This window comes from Natrix helvetica (genome assembly GCF_964273705.1).
Source record: "Natrix helvetica genome assembly, chromosome: 4".
Lineage (NCBI taxonomy): Eukaryota > Metazoa > Chordata > Lepidosauria > Squamata > Natricidae > Natrix > Natrix helvetica.
The window spans coordinates 145,224,980-145,242,814 of record NC_138550.1 but is presented as its reverse complement, the minus strand read 5'-3'; the positions used below and the strand labels follow the sequence as shown (position 1 = coordinate 145,242,814).

Genomic DNA, 17,835 nt, shown 5'->3' with positions numbered 1-17,835 from the left:
TCCTCAAGTCTTCATTTCTCTCCCAAGACAGACTTCTCAAGTCATATGGCACAGAGTGTTTACATACAGCTATAGTTAAGTAATCCAATGGGTTTATATCTTTCAAATCAGCTAACCCCTGTCATTCTGCAGATAATTTTAGAGGAAGGAGCTGCAGACTGAATGTGTAATGAAATGTCAAAACCAGGTTCTGCTCTTCAGTGGAAAGGACCTTCTAGTAGGGTGGCACATTTACCAATAGTCGGTTTTGGAATTTGTAGAGAGAGAGAGAAAAATCTGGAATTGTGACTACAACATCAAACAGCAGTAGTAAGTATCTGCATTTACATTTAATATGTTCTTTTTTGTGCACTCCAATTGCAAACAATTTTAGGACTCCATCTTGGCTAAAAGTAGAATATAAACAGTCAACAGTAGAATATGCTACCAGTGTTGGTCATCTGCCATTTAACAATTTTCTGGTTTTATTTTCAAATGATCTGACGTTATTACGTATAAGGAATATAAAATTATATATAATAAGTAATACTGTGAAGTCATTTCCTTTGAATCTTTTCAAAACAGTTGAAATTCAGATTATAAGACTGAAATTTACTTAGAGCTGTAAGAAAAAAAATGATAGACATAATATAGTCTGCTCAGAAAAGGATCTTGTTAATAAGCCATAGAATATTTCTAAGCACATAGAAATCTATATGTCATTTCCACATATTAAGATAAAATACACCCGGTCTAAGATTTCCTTAAGAAGAATTTTCTTTAACTCAGCTAAACTTTCTATAGTCCACACTCATTCTGTCCACAATTTCAAATGATTTTCTACATACAGACCTGGATCAGTCCGCCTCTTATATCAATACAGACTTTTGGAGTAACCAGTTCGGGACCAGGATTCCCGCTATGTTTACACCATTTAGCTTCTATGGTGACAGAGCAGCACATAGGTCCAACCAGAGTCCTGCTTTTCTCCTGAAGACTCGTCTTTATAAGGAAATCACTGATGTCAAGGGTAAGTGATGATTTATTAATTATACCTAAGAAATAAAATATTTAGTTTTAAAGGAATAACTTACATAAGTATGTACAAATCATATATATTTAATGCCTTTACAACTAAAGTAAACTTTTGCCAGGCAATTATAATTTTTTTCACATAAGCATTAACTCGCGTATTAATATGTAAAAAGAAAGTGTTTTTAATAAATTCTATTTTTATACCAAAGAGATGTTCAAAGAATATAGCAAACAATTTGACAAAATGTGAATTAGTATTGTAATTAATAAATGAATTTAAATTGCCATATTGTCTATTAAGTTGTTACCATGTTAAACATAATTATTATCTGAGAAAATGAAAGTATCAACAATGAAATATGAAAAGGCAAATAAGAGGGAAGAAAGTAAAAGAATGAGAGATCACAAACACAGAAGAACAAAAAACACATTTTCTAATAATACTTAAATGTTTGAATGAGCTATGTTTGTTAAGAGAATTAACAGCAAGAATCCTATCTCCTTTTAGAATATTTAGTTTTCCAGAAAAAAAGAATAATATTGAACAGCAGAATACAAACATGGAGTCCTGGAGCTATTTGAGTAGAATAATTCAAAAGACTGACCAGATTAGAAGAAAATCAACAAGAAATGCCTTGATGAAACTAAGATAAAGGTATTTATTTATTTATTAAATGGGTTTTTAATGCCACTACAATCAGAATGATTCTTGTCACCTTATAACAAGGCAGAAGTCTTTCTTACTGAGAATAATATTGATTCTCATTCAAGCTTGCAAAAATCACTAGATTATCTTTCTAAAGAAATGTGTAGATGAGTCAAAAGTGGAAGTTTTCTCCTTCTAATTTCTTTTAGAAATTAGGGGAAATGGTCTGTTTCTTTATTGTAAATTTTGAAAAGTAGCTATTATGCCAAGAATAATTATTATAACAAATTGAATTAATGCTCTTTAAAAATAAGCTTTCTGTAACATAATGTGACAGCAAATTTTCCCAAGGTAGAAAGCAACAAGCCTAATAATTGATTAGTCAATTGCCAAAAACAAGAAATTGTTCAAACTATATCACCCATCCAAAAGGGGATAATTTATAGTCTTCGGCATTCTGAGTATGAGAAAAAGAAATATCAATATTTGAGTTCATTATAGAATCCACATTAAATATACCGCATATGCTGTATGTCTATAATATACAAAATAAATGTTATAGAATATAAAATGTCAATAAACAATGTAAAATTGCATAATGTCTTCATAATTATCAGCTTAAAAAGGAAACTGCTGTGTTTTAAAGCAATTGAACCAGCTATATAAATGAATAATTATATGAATTTGATAGACAATTTTATTTACCACTAAAGTATAATCTTATGTTTTTGTGCAAATAGGAAAAAATTGTGTCCTATGATCTCCACTGTACTGATATTTTAAGCTTTGTTATTATTAGCAAATGAACGTCTAACATTTTCAATAACAGTAATTATATTCTGGATCCTAATATTTAACACTGCTAAGGGACTTGGTTTAACTGTGATATATTTATTCTATAGCTCTGTACTACTTGCAGTTTCAAAGAGGAAGATTTAAAGATGGGATGTGGTGCGTGCAAAGATCAATTCCAGTTGTTTGTGTAGCATTTAATTACAGATAAACGTTTGCTCTAAAATGGGCAATTGTCTATCTTCCATTTGCTAGGTATACTTTGTGACTTCAACAATTTCTTCAGTCAACTGATTTATGTATCATACACTTACAGTAAAAAAAAAGAAATCCTTTTATAATTTATTTACAGTTTAAAACATTATGAACTTCACTGCTAGATTTGGTGGAAAATATTTATTTTGCGAAAAGTATTGTTTTAAAATTACAGACTCATAGTCCAGTTCGAAGTCTTTAAAAAAATCTTTAATTTCCTCTCTTATACTTACGACAATAAATTGAAATGAACTGGACTTCTCAGCCAGGGGTACTCCCCCCTATTCTAACTATGGTGCTCATATTTGGAATTGTCATTGTGAATATTGAATTTCACTATGCTTAATTTGCAATGCCTATGGTTTATTTTTCTAAAGAAATTTAATATTTATAAAAATGAACTAAAAAATACGTCCAGGGTCTACAATAGGCAGCTGTTTCATAGAACAGGATCTCCAAACCTGTGATTCAACTGCCCCAACTCCCCAATCCCTCTATACGTCAGAGCCCTATCCCGTGTGTGTAACATAAAAGAATTTGCATCAACTGTGTTGAGGGAGAAAAGCAGGAAGATTTACTTATTAATTTCTTTTAGAAATTATGGAAAATGGCCTGCTTCCTTATTGTAAATTAGCTATTATGCCAAGAATAATTTTTATAACAAATTGAATTAATGCTCTTTAAAAATAAGCTTTCTGTAACATAATAATGTTTATGAGTTCACAGAACAAATACTTGCTCAGTTCTTTCACTGAATTTGATAATAGTGGAAAAGTTTCAGAACTCAAGACAAGTGTTACCCAGATCCTGCTGTCAACTCAAAGCAACACATGTGCCCAAAAAACACATAGAAACTACTTCATAAACTATTGTGCACAACTAATCCAAACCTTAGAAAAGATATTTGTCAGTGGGGAAGAGTTTCCAAGTACACCAGAAGAAGGCACCTTATGTAAAGGTGGATTAATTTATAGCCTATTCTAAGTAGGTACCCAGACCGTTTGTCAGTGTCCCACCCGTTGCTTGTTTAAGTAATCAATCCCACTCTGCAAAGGTGAGGGAATGGAGAAAAGGAAAACATAGCCATGGTCATGTGATTTCTCATCTAGCAACCACCTTGCTTAACAACAAAGCTACTGGTTTCAACTGTGGTTGCTAAACAAGGTTCATGGAATAACTGCCTCTTTACACCCAATGGCCTCAAGGACTTCACTAGGCACATGATGTATTATACAATACAATACAATAGCAGAGTTGGAAGGGACCTTGGAGGTCTTCTAGTCCAATCCCCTGCCTAGGCAGAAAACCCTATACCGTTTCAGATAAATGGCTATCCAAAACCTTCTTAAAGACTTCCAGTGTTGGAGCATTCACAACTTCTGGAGGCAAGCTGTTCCACTGATTAATTGTTCTAACTGTCAGGAAATTTCTCCTCAATTCTAAGTTGCTTCTCTCCTTGATTAGTTTCCACCCATTGCTTCTTGTTCTACCCTCAGGTGCCTTGGAGAATAGTTTGGCTCCCTCTTCTTTGTGGCAACCCCTGAGATATTGGAACACTGCTATCATGTCTCCCCTAGTCCTTCTAAGGTTCTAAGGTTCTATCATGTCTCCCCTAGTCCTTCTAAGGTTCTAAGTTCTAAGGTTGTAAGGTTCTACATTTAGGCAACAAAAACGGAATGCACAGGTACAGTATAGGTCAGCGATGGCGAACCTTTTTTGGCTCGCGTGCCACAAGTGGGGGGAGCGCAGGGGGGGTCGTGTGCGGGTGTGCCGCACCCATAATGCAATGTGCGACCCCCCCAGTGCGCATGCGCGCACAACGCGCGACACCCCATTTTTACATGCTTTTTTCACCCTCCCCAGGCTCCAGAAGCTTTATAGGAGCCTGGGGAGGGCGAAAAGAGCCCCCCCGCCCCCCCCGGAGGCCCTCCGGAGGCTTCAGGGACCGTCCGGAGGCTTCCCTGAAGCCTTCGAAACGCTTAAAACCACCCTCCGAGCAAACCAGAAGTCACTTCCGGTTTGCTTGGAGGGTGGTTTTAAGCGTTCCGAAGGCTTCAGGGAAGCCTCCGGACGGTCCCTGAAGCCTCCGGGGGGGGGGGAGGCTCTTTTTGCCCTCCCCAGGCTCCTATAAAGCCTCTGGAGCCTGGGGAAGGCGAAAAATAGTTTTAAAAAGGTGAACTCAGCTGGCCAGCGTGCGCATGTGCGCTGGCCAGCTGACAGGGCAGCGCCTCGCGTGCCCTGACAAATGGCTCCGCGTGCCACTTGTGGCACGTGTGCCATAGATTCGCCATCACTGGTATAGGTGGTACCGTGGTCAATAGTAGTAACTGTGAGAGGGATCTTGGAGTTCTAGTGGACAACCATTTAAATATGAGCCAGCAGTGTGCAGCAGCTGCCAAAAAAGCCAACACAGTTCTAGGCTGCATAAACAGAGGGGTAGAATCAAGATCACGTGAAGTGTTAATACCACTTTATAATGCCTTGGTAAGGCCACACTTGGAATACTGCATTCAGTTCTGGTTGCCATGATGTAAAAAAGATGTGGAGACTCTAGAAAGAGTGCAGAGAAGAGCAACAAAGATGATTAGGGGACTGGAGACTAAAACATGTGAAGAACCGTTGCAGGAACTAGGTATGTCTAGCTTAAGAGAAAGAAGGACTAGAGGAGACATGATAGCAGTGTTCCAATATCTCAGGGGTTGCCACAAAGAAGAGGGAGTCAAGCTATTCTCCAAGGCACCTGTGGACAGAACAAGAAGCAATGGGTGGAAACTAATCAAGGAGAGAAGCAACTTAGAACTGAGGAGAAACTTCCTGACAATTAGAACAATTAATCAGTGGAACAGCTTGCCTCCAGAAGTTGTGAATGCCCCAACACTGGAAGTCTTTAAGAAGATGTTGGATAGCCATTTGTCTGGAACGGTATAGGGTTTCCTGCCTAGGCAGGGGGTTGGACTAGAAGACCTCCAAGGTCCCTTCCAACTCTACTATTGCATTGTATTATTGTATTCTTTCTATTAAACTAGACATACCCAGTTCTTGCAACCGTTCTTCATATCTTTTAGTCTTCAGTCCCCTAATCATCTTTGTTGCTCTTCTCTGCACTCTTTCTAGAGTCTCCATATCTTTTCTACATCGTGGCAACCAAAAACTGAATGCAGAATTCCAAGTGTGGTCTTACCAATGCATTATAAAGTGGTATTAACACTTCATGTGATCTTGATTCTATCCCTCTGTTTATGTAGCCTAGAACTGTGTTGGCTTTTTTGGCAGCTGCTGCACACTGCTGGCTCATATTTAAATGGTTGTCCACTAGGACTCTAAGATCCCTCTCACAGTTACTACTATTGAGCAAAGTACCACCTACACTGTACCTGTGCATTTCGTTTTTCTTGCATTTTGTGCTTTTTGTTTTCATTATATCCAATGAAATTTATTTTATTATATCCAATAACCAATTTTGTGGTCATGTGATCACATTTTGCAACAAAAGCCTTTTGAACAAACAAAGTCAATGGGCAAGCCCATTTCACTTAACAACCAGGTTTCTAACTTATCAGCTGCAGTGATTCACTTAACAATTGTGGCAAAAAAGGTCATAAAATGGGGAAAAACTCACTTAACAAATGTCTCACTTAATAACAGAAATTTTGGGCTCAATTGTGGTTGTAAGTCAAGGACTACCTGTATACCAAAGATGCACAATTTAAAAAGTATATTTTAATATTACTAAGAACCAAAATTCTTCAAGGCCATTATAGCTTTATTTTTCAGCTGTTCTGTTTTGCCTTTAGGATGAAACTTTGCCGTAGAAATCACATTGCACCTAATGAAAGGATTGGAAGTTGGACAGGGGCTGAGATGCATAGAAAACATGGCTTTACACACTACAGGAAATGGTGCTGAAACATGAATGGAAACTATCACCATACCCCAGAGGATAACTGTAGGATCTCTACACAACTGCATGAACTACACTGTACAAGACGAATTCCCATGGTTATTGTTAGCTAGAAAAAGTGAAAAAAAGTTTAAAGACATTTCCTTTCTCCCTACCAATATATAAAGCTTTGACACAGCTCTCCAAGGATACTCTGAGAAAAATGTATCGTAGAATATTAGTTTCTTTTGAAGCAATCTAATCATTTCTGTCATTGCCGTGCTAGCTCATAGAATCTATTTATTTATTCCCAAATCTGTTGCTATCCAATGCTTACAATTTTCTTCATGGATACCATGCAAGTCAACGTGTTGTTTTGCTGAGCAGTTGCATTTTGTTTTTTCAAGAGAAGAACAATTTGGTCAACTATTCTACAATAAAAAAAAAAACCCACCAGTCCTTCAGGAGACTAATAAAAATGGTTAGAGGAGGTTTATAAAATATTGCCAGCCCTTGCATTGTGAAGGTCTGCTTTGATCCTTTATAGAGCTTGGATGTATCAATGTGTTGATGGAGAAAAGGCAATCAGACTCCTTTAAAATGGGGCTTCTGTATGTCATTATAAAGTATGGGATGCCATATGCTAGAAAGAAATAAGTAGGTAGTCTTTATACAGCTGGAAGTGATCTAGGAATGCTTGACAAATGTGAAGGCATGTGATTGATACTAACCAGAAGCTGATTTGCATAGCAATTACTTGAAGCCAGAACTATTAACTTTTATAAACCACTATATAACTTATTTTGCTCAAAACATAATAGTGAAAGATATAGCACAATGACAATTGACAAGAGCAAATAAGTAAAGACAACTGTAAAAAAAATTCCCTCATTTCTGAGCAGCAAAATTCTAATGGTCCATATATTTTATGTTTTCCCCCAGGCTTTCTGAAGTGCTCCTGCAAGAAGAAAATCATTTTAAGCAGTCTTCTCCTTCCCATTTAGCTCTATTCTCTTAAATAATTATTTATAGCTGTATCCTGCTTCTTGGTTTATCTCCAACAGCTTCTTCTCTTGGACCAAAATGATATGTCAGCTTCGTTCTTCTGCCAATAGCTCCTTCTTTCTTGGAAACCTAGGAGTTGTTCTGTACAATTTCCAGCCAAACAGATCCAGTGTACTTATACATGTGTGGTTTGTGAATGAATGAACATGTGCATTTGCATTACCTTTAAGTAATTTGAATCAAAGTACATGAAGAAGCAAGAAAGCAAGATTACAGAAATTAATATAAGAACATCTTCCCACAATATTATCTTTTCTCATCCTCGGGTTAGTTTAAAAACCCATTAGTTATAAATGGAGAACTCTGGGTCATAATATTAAATATTTTAAATAGCAGATGTTTCTTCCATTGGGAATCACTGACAACTATTTAGTAAGTTATAATAAAATCTGAAAAATCGTATGTAAATCTGGTCATACAGTTCTTTCAAAAGCAAAACCCATTTTAGTTTCGTTAACTGAAGCAAGACAGATATTTTGGGTGCAACATTTAGGCAAATCTATTATAATTTCTATATTTGTTATTCTACCCTTTTGCCTCCATCCTCCAAACACCCAATTGAAAACTTAGTTGTCAGAAATCTTACTGGTTTAAGTTAAGACGCTTGAAGCTTAGGTGAGAATGACTGATTTAAACTTACACAACTAATGTTTTTAATATAGCTCTAGCATGATCTTATGGGTGTGTTTATATATATGCAAGAGGAAAGAGACAGAGAAAACTACCATGTGTATGAAAGAATTGTTTCCTCTGTTTTTTTTAACATTGTCTCTCCTGAAAACTCCTTGAAATCCTGTGTTTCTATTGAGATTTAATTGAAGGAGGTTTAATAGAGGTGAAGATCTCATGAGGGAATGTTTTACAATGGCGTTTTTTGGGGGGCAGTGGTTCTTTGTCATCGATGAAAGGATTGTTGCTTAAGAGAAATTTTGAGAAATTGTTCATCGAATTTCTTTTTCTGGTAATTTGACAGAGAATTTTAAAAGGCCATTTTGGCTCAGGTCTAATCAGAGTGAGATTAAAAAGGAACATCGTACATCTTTGGTGAGCTTCCTCTTGGACTTTTATTGGATTGTTATTATCCATCTGGTAATTACCATTCTCAGCCAGTTTTCTCATCTCCTGCTTCTACTGGCAATACTGAAGGTTGAGGAGGGATGAAAGAAGAATCGGTGTCAAAACAGCAGGGCTAATGAAAGAATCCTGATGTGTAGCCCACCACTGCTAATTTCCTTCGATTGCAAACTGCACAATTGAAACTAATTAGCATTGTCACAAAAGAAGATCACAAAGATCTACTTAATAAGATATTAAAGGAGCTTAAAGGATGGCATTTTTGGTAATAGCTGAAATGACCAGATTTACACCATCAGCAACAAAACAATCAGGTTATATGTAAAAATTAGTAGTGATCAAACACAATAGATTAGACTACTGGATTTCTCATTTGTGTGAAATCGAGTTTGGGGAGAATGAACGGTCACTAGAGTACCATACTTCAACACTGTCAATTAACCAATCTTCACTGAGACTTTTTAGCATTATATATGGCCTCATATGGGCTCTGTAAAAATACAAGATGTGTTATCAGTGATAAACAGATATTAATGACCTTGAACATATCAAATCCTTGAATGTATCCTTAATGTATGTTCCTCCTGCATTACAGCAGCCTTGGCAGTCTGAACATATATTTTGTTTGAGTTACATCAAACACTAAACATTCAGGGACTTATATTACTTTAATCCAGTGCAGGCAGTGCTTCATTTAATTTTATTGGCTGTGCTGGAGGTAGTGGATCTATTTGGGGGGCGGTGGGGTGGGGAACAAAGCTATTTTACGTATCTTTTCAAAAGGGCTTAATTATATTTTATAGTCTGGGCCAAGAGCCCTGCTTGTTTTCTGTCTAACAAGGTTCAAATGGAGTTCAGACAAGCGATGAATCAGAAGCAAAGTCAGAGATGGTTATCTTTATGAAATGAGCTCATCTCCATTTAGGAAAGGAGCAGGTACATCACAGTCAGTGCTAAACGTTAAATAATCTGGAAATCAGATGGTGATCCGATAGTTTTTGGTTAATTGTTTTGTATCTTCATTCAGAGCAAATATATCTAACCTAATTTTAAATAATATATTGTCTTTTTGATTAATTGCAGCTTTATGCTTAGAATACTTAGACAAATATTTAACCCTGTACCTTACCTGTAAAAATAGTTTATTAGTACTCCAAAACAAAGTAAAGAAGCAATTCAGAACTGTTAAGTTATTGTGTGAACCTAACATTTAAAACATTCTACTATGTTTAATGTGCAATAATCACGGAGTGTATTCCATTATTACTGTATCAATTGCATTTATGCAGAACATTGGGTAGGTCATTCCATCTGAATATAATCTTTGCTCACATTTCCCTGAATTAACTGGCAAATGAAATCCTGATTATAATGGAGTTTTATATTTGGGGCATTGTCTTTATCAAAATCAGCATGCTATATGATTAATTGTATTAGCGGGGAGATGATGGAAGAAGCCAGTTTATCAATAGCAACAATGAATTCTATTATGAAGTAACATTAGGACATCTGACCAGGATTAATAGTGATACTCAGTCCTGGGATTAGGTAGTATCTTATTTCAGGGATTTTAGGCCATCTGTTCCTCCCTCCTACATTTAGGTCTGCAAAACTATAAAAGCAGCTCTACCTTAGGGACTATAGGAAAGAATTAGGATTGTTCTGCTTTTCATTATCACAAGATTCAGTAACTCATTTCATTGTCAGGATAATCCTCTTTTACTCTTTCTTTTGCGCTTGCAGAGTATGCCAAAATGACAAATAAAATCCCAGATGTTACAGAGCTGATGAGGTCGCCACCTTTCCTTGAGTGTTGTGTTTAAGCTACTTGGGACACAGCATCAAAAGTGACAGGACCTTGATGCCCACACCCAATATTCATTATGATTCGTTAGTGATTTCGATAGATGTCTGCCAGCTGAACTTCCACTTCAACCCTCAGCGGCCATGAAAATGTTTTGCTTTTTCTCTAGCTTTTACTGACAAGGAATTAATTTCCTATTGTTTAAGCACTGGGATGGTTTATGATTATGATTTTTTTTAAAAAAAGTCTTATAGTACTTCTAAGAAGATTGTTACTCTGGCTTATTATTTTAAGTAGTCAGAATTAACTTTATGCTATATTTTTCCCAAGGTAAGTATTTTTAAGCATCAAAAGACATGACAACATTTTGGCAGACTTTTCCAATTAGATGCATGAATTTTGAAAACAAAATTATCAACTGTATTGGTTTCTGTAAAATCCTTTGTATTTGAGAGAATACAATGCATTGTATTTTGAAGCTTTTACCACTTCTAATTTTTATTTGTAGATGGTTTCTTTTAGCCAAATAATTTCAATGTAATAAAAAGAAATAATTTCTGAATACATAAAAAAGAACAAAGGAATATACTGATTATAGATCTATAGTTCACTGTGTTTCATTCTTCAGCTCAAAACTTGAAAAAATGATTTCTATTCTTCCCTCCAAAATTTATCTTTTCCCTACTACTCCATTCTGTTTTAGCTGTGAGATACAATAATACACTAGCAGAGTTGGAAGGGACCTTGGAGGTCTTCTAGTCCAACCCCCTGCATAGGCAGAAAACCCTATACTGTTTCAGACAAATGGCTATCCAATATCTTCTTAAAGACTTCCAGTGTTGGGGCATTCACATTAATTCCACTGATTAATTGAGATACCACAATCAGAATTACTGGACAAATTGCAAAAGTAACCTATATAAAATATGATTAGTAAGTTATTTTATGTAAAAACAAAATCCAACTTTACTGAAAATAACTACGAATGTCTTAATTCATTTTCTTCTACTATTCAAACTACTGTCCTAGGTTACTTCAGTGAATCGCAAACTGTGCTTGTAATAAACTCTGTGACCACTTAAAAATAAGAGAACACTGATTACTCTTGCAGACGAAATGATGATTTTATAATAGTAGATTTTATTTGTTCTTTTGTGTAACAGCAGCAAATACAGATCCAGCCAATTGATTTTACTCAAAGTTGTAAAATACAACCGATATGATCATCTTCTTCTGCTGGCCAGCATGATCTGGGAATACTTTGGAATATATTGGCTCTCAGAATTATTTCAGATGCACTGTACAAATAAAAACTGACTCTAAAAAAAATCTCACAATTTAGGCAATGCTGAATTGATGAATGCTGAACTGATTAACCAACAGGGACATTATAGTGAAGAAATACTTGGTTATTCTTGGAATACTTGGGGTTGTACAACTTAAATAAGGTGCCTTGCTTTTTCATTTAAAAGTTGCAATGAGCAATTGTACTAGAACTGATTATACAAATGCTTTAGTTCAAGGATCAAACATTAATCAGATGTACCGAGACCTGTCTCTCTTGCTCTGGATCCTGCTGGACTGAATGGCAAGACCTGAACAGTAATGGATGGAAGGAAGTCAGAACTGCCTTGAAGAAACACTACTTTATCAAGTTTCCTGACCATGTAGGGTTCCTCTCCTATTCAAGCTAAAACCCTTCACATCTTCCTGCTCAATATAAGGGTGTTTTGCCTGTGGTTGAAAACACTGCATCGTGCAACCCTACATTTGGGAACAGACTATAACTAACAGGGATATCACCCCATCACCTATCCAAAAGATCACATACTACTTGAGTCGCGGTGGCGCAGTGATTAGAGTGCAGTACCGCAGACTACTTCTGCTACCTGCAAATTGGCAGTTCAAATCTCACCAGGCTCAAGGTTGACTCAGCCTTGCATCCTTCCGAGGTGGGTAAAATGAGGACCCAAATTGTTGGAGGTAATATGCTGACTTTGTAAACTGCTTAGAGAGTGCTGTAAAGCACTGTGAAGCAGTATATAAGTCTAAGTGCTAGTGCTAAGTGCTACATGCATTATCACTGTAGAAGGTATAACTGAAAAGGCTGTTAAACAGCATTCAATCACTGACATTTCTGTCAAGTTTTTATAATTTTATGTCTGGAAAAAAAAAACACAAATGAGAACATCAGGATTTCAGAATAAACATAAACATTAAATAGAGCCATTTTGGAATAGTGTTTTTTTCCAGATGTTCCAAGAAGCTTGAATTATGATTAGTTTGTTGATTTATAAATTATGATGGACTACTTTTTAATTTTTTCCTCCAATGTACCAGAAAATTTGTGAAGTCTAATTACATCCCTCTGCTAATGTCCACTTTAAGAAAAGGAGAAAGGAGTAAAAGGATGAAGGAGAATCATAGTCACTAAAACACATGTTCAGAACCAGATGGCAGTACAGCTGGGTAAGGCAGGGTATTATTCTTAAATTCAGAGGCATTTCTAAATAGATGATCCCATACATGTGAAAAAAAGAAGTCAGATTATCTTATGTGCCTAGCAGATACCATTAAAGCTGGGGTTTTTTTTAACTAAGGAAATTAGTATTGTTTGACTATGATTTGTGTGTATAGTATTATATATTTTGTAAACTTTGTGTGCGTTACATTAAATCTTAATGTTTACATCTTAAGTTGTACATTTTAAAATGTGAGGACTATATTCCTTGTTTACTTGAGTTTCAATGTATGCGATTGTATATATTTATATTAAGCTTTTAAATACTAAAAGTATTTGTACACTAAAAGTAAAGATCATGTTGCACGTATTGTTTGTTACGCCCTGCTGAAAGATTGCTAAATATAGAAATGTGCATTAGGTTTGGGCACTAGAAGAAAGAAAACCCTCAAGTGAAGAGGTGAAAAGTACATTTTTATGCTGCAGAAATAATTCATTGGCTATGTTAAAGTAAACCGCACAGTATATTGTATACTGGCCTCTCAGGTTGTTTGTGTACTGAGATTGGATGAAACATTTAAATGATTGCTCTCAATATTTTCTACAGGAATTTTGAAATATTATCTCATAGTTTGGCTTTAGTTTGGCATGGATCACCATCCCACTTATTTTTGTGACTCAAAGAGTGAAAAAACAGGAGCTTGTATGAGTTCCTATTGTTTCCTACGGCAGAATACTCAAAATGTTTTCAGTTTTGTCTGTATAGATCAGGGGTGTCCAAACTTGGGAACTTTAAGACTTGTGGACTTCAACTCCCAGAATTCCCCAGCATGCTGGCTGGGGAATTCTGGGAGTTGGAGTCCACAAGTCTTAAAGTTCCCAAGTTTGGACACCCCTGGTATAGATCATGGAAGATTTGAAGCATTTGGAGTGTTATACTGTTGGCCATTTTGTGCTTAATGCAAAACAAAATCCTTTTTTTTTCTTTTATATATGCCCATACTAGTAAACTATAGAATGTCTGCTCCCATTCCCTTTAATCAAATCTGATTGTGCTGGATTATATGTTTTATGGTAGTTGATTTTTTTGTACATATATAAGAGAGAATAGAATACACTGTATAAGAAAAGAAATCTATATTGTAAGTTAGAATCTCATAATATTCACATTATATTAAAGTGGGGGATGGATGGATAACTAAGTGGCTGTTTTCTTTTTGGTTTGGAATCTTTAGATGTAAGTGAGGATTAGGAATAAGGATTAGGGGTGCTGCACTGAATTGAAACGAGAGGAAGAAGGAAGAGAAAGGACAAACAGGGGTGGGAATCAAACCAAGGAAAGAGCTGGACAGACCAAGACAGCTGGAGAACTGTAATGGTTGTGAATGCTGGGAGCAAACATAAAATGATGTATCAGGAGATAATCAGTGATTATACCAACAGAGACTGCAAATTACATGAAAGAATCTAGGACTCCTAGGACCTGAGCCCAGGGAAGAAAGCATCAGTGACTGGACAAGTCTATGCGGATAGAGGAATTGCAGGAAAAAAGAGCAAGCAAAACGTCCTTCATCATAATAGCCAACAGGCAAACAACCACAGTTAGAGATGAAAAATATAAAATATTAGAACAAAGATGTTTGTTCTAATATAATAAATTAGGTGAAGTGTAATTGTCTACCAGACAGGGAGTGGTAGGTAGTGTGGATTGGTTGTGATGCTGGAGACTGGATTGTGAAGAATGAATAATTAATGTAGATCATCCTTTGGGTGAGAGAAAAGGTGACAAAGGACTGTATGAATACAACTATTGGTATGGGCCATTCTCTGGTGGAGTGTCTATCAGTAGCAAGAATCCTAAGGAGCCTATTCCTGAGCAGAATGTTGGTCAACCCAAACAGATAAAAATATAGCTTGGGGAAAGAAGTGAAACATGGGTTAAAGGGAGTGCAAGATAATGTGTGGGATATGGGTAATTACAGTGAAAGTGGTGGAATGAAAGAGCAGCTATGGACTAAAGGCAAAAAGTGTGGTGGAAAGGAAGTTGGGACAAGAGAGGTGGGTGGGTGAGTTAATTGCCTTTAAGTCATCTGGTGGGAGAATGGAAAGGAACAATAAGGAGGAGGGAGCATCAACAGGAAAGTATAGTGGAAAATGGGAAGCTAGATGTGGTCTGCCCTCTCAGAAGAGGACTTGAAAGCTCAAGCCAATCCCCACTTTAATATTTCCACAACGTCATCTCATGTGTTGGGGCTTTAGAATACCCTGAATACTAGCTCATCTTGTGGAATATAGTTTTGCATGTAATAAATATTTCTTTATCCATGATTTGATCATGGATTATAGGGTAGACCTATATCAATGATACCTAGTTGAATGAGCAGGGGAGGTTCCTCTCTCAAAACCCAGTTGACTTTCAAGTGTTGCATCAGCAAAACTCAAAGTAGGGGAGCAGGTTTGGTGATTGTCATTTGGGAGATTTTGCAAATGACCAGAACATTGTTGTACAGCATGTAAAGTTCACATAAGAGGTTGGTCTTGAAGGACAAGTGGTTATTTTACTGTTCTCTGGCCTCCATGTCCATGTTACATACTTTGATCCCTGCTTGAATTTACCACAATTTATTTCTTGAAGAAGAAGAAACTGCTTGGTCATCATGTAGGGAATCAGGGAGAGGCTTGAGTCTTTTCCAAATACTATTTCATTTCCTGGGACTTAAGCAATGTTTCAGCTCTCTTTGCTTATATTACACTTTTTGCCTATTTTCCTCAACACCATCTTTAGTACAGTATAGCCTTTACTGTCATTGCACATCATGTATAGACTGAAATTTGTTAAAACATCTTCCTGATTCTCTATACCATGAGATTGTCCTGAGTGATCATGCGTTTGACCAGCATAATATCCATGTTAGATCTGGGTTTTTTTCCTCTAGAAATACTGAGAAGGATCGAGGAGGTATCATACTATGATCATTTCTAATTTCAATGATGTTAACTGGTGACACAAACATATGCAGGGAGAAGTGAGTGATCTCGCTGCCAATCTCTGATGGACAGTTTAGATTCAAAAAAGAGTGTGAGAAAGTAAGCTGCTCAAAGATAATGCTAGGCTCAAGAGACATCTAAGGCTGACATAACAGGAGACAAAAATTGGCCAGTGGCTGCATCTAGAACCTACACCCAGAGCTGGGTCCATAGCAAAACAGAAATCTACATGGCTCCTTGTATGGTTTCCACTATTGACTGTGCTTGGTGCAAACTCCCTGTAAGAGCCACCGCTGCCTAGCTGTTCTCTATTGGGAACAACATCTCAGCTTGCCAGTACTCTGCAAACCTGCTGTCTAAAAAATCTCTGCTTCTTGGAACTGTATGGCTGACAGTCCAACACTGCACTGATCTCCTGGATCTTGGACTGTGACCTTATAATGATCTCACATACTGCTTTGGAAATCATGCAAACAAGCTTACACCTTTTTCCCTACTGTACACACATCCTGGCTGCCACTGTCTGTATTATTTAAACTTTAGAATAAGACCTCTTAACAGTGTGTGAGAGTATTTGGCCTGGAAGAGGAGAAAGAGAACCTACATGTTTCCAAGAATGCCTGGGGAGTTTCCAAAGGCAGGCAGTTCTGTTGTGCGCTTTGTTCACCACTGGAATGAGAGGTTAGCAGTGGTGCTTGACAGGGTTGCTCCTAAACACCCAGTCCCTGAACTGCTGAGCCAACAGAACTCCTTGGTTTACTAAGGAGCTCTAAGAGATGAAGCTACGGAAGAGATGCCTGAGGCAATACTGGCATGCAGTGAAGAAGAACAAATGTAATCATACTGTGCTAGTAAGAGCAGTGAAGTGTGATTATCCTACTTTTATTGCATATGCAGATAGCCACACAGCAGCATTATTTAGAGTTACATATTCCCTGTTGGGGAAATCGGGGCTGGAAAAAGGACTGCTGGATCATTGCAAAGTATTCACTCAGCATCTGAAGGATAGAGTTTCTCACATTTTTCTCAAAGTTGAATGCTACTTGGCTAAATTCTTGTGAGATGATCTGGGATTAATTTGAGCCTGAGGATCCTGAGGAAGTGTCCAATGTTATCTGTGCTGTCAGCTGAGTATAGTGCAGAAATGGTTGCTGTTGCTTTCGCTGATAAACTCTGGCAAGATCAAAATAATAAGAGGAGAATAAATCTCCTGTTCCCAATGGATCTCTTAGCTGCATTCAATACTATTGACTACGGAATCATTTTTGGAGTGGTTGAAAAAGCTGGTGGTTTGAGCAATGTTTTTCAATGATTCTCCTCTTTCCTGAATGATTCATCCAATTTGGTTACGAGAGAGGTCATGTCCTCTGTTGTGGAGCATGGCAGGGCTGGTCCTTTTCTCTGTTTAGGCTCTACTTGAAGTCTTTGGGAAAGGTAATCCATCACCTAGGGTGAGGTATCATCAATCTGTGGATGATACTCAACTGCATGTCTTTGCCACAGGCTGAGAAGGAATTGTAATGTAGGTCCCGACCTAACACCTGGAGGCTATTAGGATTGGATGCAGAAGAAGAGACTTAAGCCAAATCCTAGCAAGATGGAGTAGCCAAATCCCAGCAAGATGGAGTAGCTGACTAATTCCAGAGATATTTCATCCTTAGTTCTGGATAAAGCTGGCCCATAATTTGAGTGTTCTCCTGAACTCACAGTTCCTGCTTCAACACAAAGTCGAAACTGTGGCCAGGACAGCCTTTGCACAATTATGCCTTATGTGTCAATTGAGGCCATTTCCAAAGCAGCAGTCTTTTGTTCATAGTACTTGGGCTCTCTCACTTTGCATCTACATTATTGGAATC

At 37.0% G+C, this 17,835-nt stretch overlaps 1 protein-coding gene across 4 annotated transcripts in view; it reads right to left on the bottom strand.

The window, feature by feature from the left end:
* VPS13B (vacuolar protein sorting 13 homolog B) overlaps window positions 1-17,835 on the bottom strand; it is a 391,865-nt gene that overhangs the window by 85,410 nt on the left and 288,620 nt on the right. For all 4 annotated transcript variants that reach the window (XM_081951024.1, XM_081951026.1, XM_081951025.1 and 1 more), the window contains exon 37: window positions 832-1,034. In XM_081951024.1, coding sequence (XP_081807150.1) covers window positions 832-1,034 — 203 coding nt within the window. The remainder of the gene's footprint in view (window positions 1-831; window positions 1,035-17,835) is intronic.